The following is a 3,419-nucleotide window of genomic DNA, read 5'->3' as shown; positions in this document are numbered from 1 at the left end:
TCATTCTATCCGTGCGGAATGGTTGGGTTTGGCTATATAAACAGTTATTTTTTTTCAGATCCGCCGATGTGGAACTAAAATGAGGTGGTTTTTTGGATTCCGACGACGCTTTTAAAAGTATCGTCAAAAGCGTCGTTAAAAGTATCGTCAATTACATATTAACTTCGACGACGCTTTTAAGCGTCGTCATTAGCCGACGCTTTTTGATGGGGAAAAATTTTTGCCGATGCTTGGAATAAGCGTCGGCAAATAAGAGTCGAAAGCTTTCTTTTTTTTGTGTAGTGCTACTGTAGCCAAGTAATCGGGCGTGCATTCGGTCAATGGCCAAATAAGTATCATGGCACTAGTTACCAGTTGCAATTAAACATTTGGGGAAAACATATTGCAATCAAAGGAAGCAAATACAAGGACAAGACTATAGCAAATTTATTTGACATCAGCAGAACGTCAAATTACAATCAAATAAAATAGAGACAAGGCCAACACCAGCCAGTACAAACCAACTTGCAATCAACCGGGGGCAGCTGCTGGGGAAGAGGACGAAGAGCTTTAATTCGGATGATATTGTCCATAAATGGTATAAACGGTCTGGGCGGTAGTGAGCAAAATAATGAATATGGCGCCTATGAGTGAGATCGCGGCCCATGGGGTATGGAAATATTGTGCCGTAAATCTGCTTTCCAAGTATTCCACCTCGCCCCGCAGTGTTCATTCACCAGCCGCCGCACATCTTGAAGCCTCCTCTCTGGACCCAATGTCACTTCCTTGGAGAGTCTCCCGAAGAGCTCGGCGACAGACTTATCGCTCCCGCTTGCATTTCTTATGATGCCTTTTCCATGCAGGAGTCTCACGTCCTTGGCTGAGTCAATGACCTCGTCCATGAAGCATACGTAGGAGATGACCTCGCTGCCAGTGCCAACATGGAGGTGCTCAAAGGCCACGAGGTTGAGTAACATACTCTCGGTGTCGTCATCGACCTGAAGGAATGGGAGGGTCAGTACGCCTTTCCGGAAGTCGATGTCCGCAAGGCTCTCGCCTTTCTTGAATTTGATTCCAGCCTCGTGGAGCTCCACGGCTGGCCTGATGACCTCGTTGGAGCTCTGGTTCCGTGCGGCTCGTGGCGGCGTCCTCTGTGGTGTACCATGAAGCAAACTCTTCCGATACACGTCGAGCGGATGGAGGCCCAGGCCTGTTATCGGTATATACTTTTCTACCTCAAAGAACCGGAGTACCATCTTATTAATGGAGACATCATCCTGCATTACAAAGTTCAGATTAATTGCAAAACATATGGTTGCTATACCGGAATGTGGGCAGCTTGTAAATAGGTGGGTTGTAAGTTTAAGCTGTTCCAATAACTTGCAAGTGCTTCAGAGGAGCTGCAGTGGAAACTTGCTTCCTGTTTCTAGTCCAAGAAATTGCTTTACTTTTCTCTATAAATCAGAGCATCAAGTCTAGCTTTGCTAGCATGGTGCATCCGAATCACTTTATCAAGCATCAAGTGATTCTCGGCCCTCCCAGTTTCATGCAAGCTTATTCAGAAGAGATTGGCTGTCTCTGATTCAGGAGAGGAAATTTACTTAATCATTGGGAGAGATAAGGATTTCAAAGAGAATAAAAAGAGTTTTTGATTACCACGTCACTTTGAAGGCCTTCGACTTCAAGCAGCTTCTTTAGAACTAGAAGAGGTAGCTGGTTTTCCATTACCAGCATGTCCCTCCTGATGTAAGGCAACCTATGGTTTCACTCCGTAACTGCCAAAACGGGATCATGTGTGGCATACCTCTTTGCTCTACACTTCTCATCCTTCATGCGCAGCACTTCAAGCATGAACACCCGTCCAGTATCATCAGCATCGAGAATTGGCCAGGGTCTTTGGGGTCTTTCCACTTCTTGTCGAGGCTATGGTAGAGTCTTGCAGTTGCTTCTCAATAGCCCTCATCGCCTCGATGAAGTGATCTAGAGGTTTGCTTGCCATCCTGAGGAAGTGGACCAGAGCGCGGCGCTTGTGCTCCTCCACTGGCCTCAGGTTGTGAGCATTGTGATGGTAGGGACCAAAAGAAACCACCGTCGGAGTGAAGATATCTTTTCTGATGTCTCTGATGAAGGAGGGTACCTTGTAGATCGACGTCGCTGTCCATTTCTTCTCTTCATCGCAAAGGCTGAAAGACTTGACACCCTCTTCAATGTCAGCCGTCAAGTCGTTTAACTTGAAGCCCATATCAGGACCCTCGCCCTCACTGTTGTTGACAATGGTTTCAATGTCAACCTCCCTGTCGTTTAACCCAATGTCCATAGCAGGACCCTGAGCCTTACCCATGTCACTCAAAGTCCCAATTCTAATAGAACAAGCAAGCGCTATGGTCCTACAGACCTCCTTCCACCTCCTTTGTGTATATATAACACTACATAGAGAAAGACAAAGGGATTGTGAATTCATTGCTTCACAACCGGGCAAGGAATGAATTCCCTAGATTTGCTATACCTTTGCGATACAGATGCTAGAGGGTTTGCTTCAGAAGAAATTAAGGAACAGTTAGGACAGGGGTTGTATCTTTTGGGACATGCTAATGACAAGCTTTGTAGGATGTATTATCACGCCCCGAATCCGTCACCTAGATGGACTGCATGATATGGCCACATGAATCCTAGAGCAATATCTTAGAGATCATGCAAGGCCTAAGATAAACAAATTTCAATAACTCATTAGTTAGTAGCCAAATAATCTAACTAAATAAGTTCCAGTAAATAAATCCACCATATTCAATAATCAAACTAGTTTCAATTACAAGATATTCAATTGTTCGTTTGGTATGAGAAAATAAACTAACTAACTAAACACTCCATCGCTCAAACTCCACGTTGATCCATCCTAGACTATGAATCCTGAAACTCTGAAAGAAAAAGTAAATAGGTAGTAGGAGCCTTATAGCCCAGTAAGCATTCCCATACACCGACAACTTTATAATAATAATAAATAAGAGATTATCAAATAATTCTTACTTATATAAATTCCATGCTAGAAAATACGATAATCATAAACTGTGCATAGCAGACATGTATTTCTTAATAAAATAAATCTCATCACATAAATATCTCAAATTAGTATTTATCGAATCCAATAATATTTAGGTTCTCAGCTCTAGACTTCGGCAACTATATTTTCGGCCAGTGGCGGGGCATCAATAGTACCACATTTTCATCTCGTGGCAGGGCATCAAGAATACCACATTTTCGGCCTATGGTGGGGCATGAACGAGTACCATATTTTTGGTCTATGGTGGGGCCATCAACAACATGGCTAGTCTAGAGTACCGCAATCGACATTTCAATTACATGCTTGTTAGGTGAATATAACTCAACATCATACTTTTCTACAAATTCGATACACACAAGTATCAAAGTCCACACAAATAAAA

At 43.3% G+C, this 3,419-nt stretch overlaps 1 protein-coding gene across 1 annotated transcript; it reads right to left on the bottom strand.

The window, feature by feature from the left end:
• Positions 1 to 367: 367 nt before the first annotated feature.
• LOC103717157 (UPF0481 protein At3g47200-like) lies at positions 368 to 2,354 on the bottom strand. Its single transcript, XM_039123439.1, has 4 exons — positions 1,891 to 2,354; positions 1,784 to 1,820; positions 1,636 to 1,735; positions 368 to 1,256 (listed from the first exon to the last, which is right to left on the bottom strand). Exons 1-4 carry the CDS (start codon positions 2,318 to 2,320, stop codon positions 624 to 626), a joined length of 1,200 nt encoding a protein of 399 aa, XP_038979367.1. The 5' UTR covers positions 2,321 to 2,354; the 3' UTR covers positions 368 to 623.
• Between the last annotated feature and the right edge of the window lie 1,065 nt (positions 2,355 to 3,419).

This window comes from Phoenix dactylifera, unplaced genomic scaffold (genome assembly GCF_009389715.1).
Source record: "Phoenix dactylifera cultivar Barhee BC4 unplaced genomic scaffold, palm_55x_up_171113_PBpolish2nd_filt_p 002623F, whole genome shotgun sequence".
Lineage (NCBI taxonomy): Eukaryota > Viridiplantae > Streptophyta > Magnoliopsida > Arecales > Arecaceae > Phoenix > Phoenix dactylifera.
This window is presented reverse-complemented; position numbering and strand designations above follow the sequence as displayed.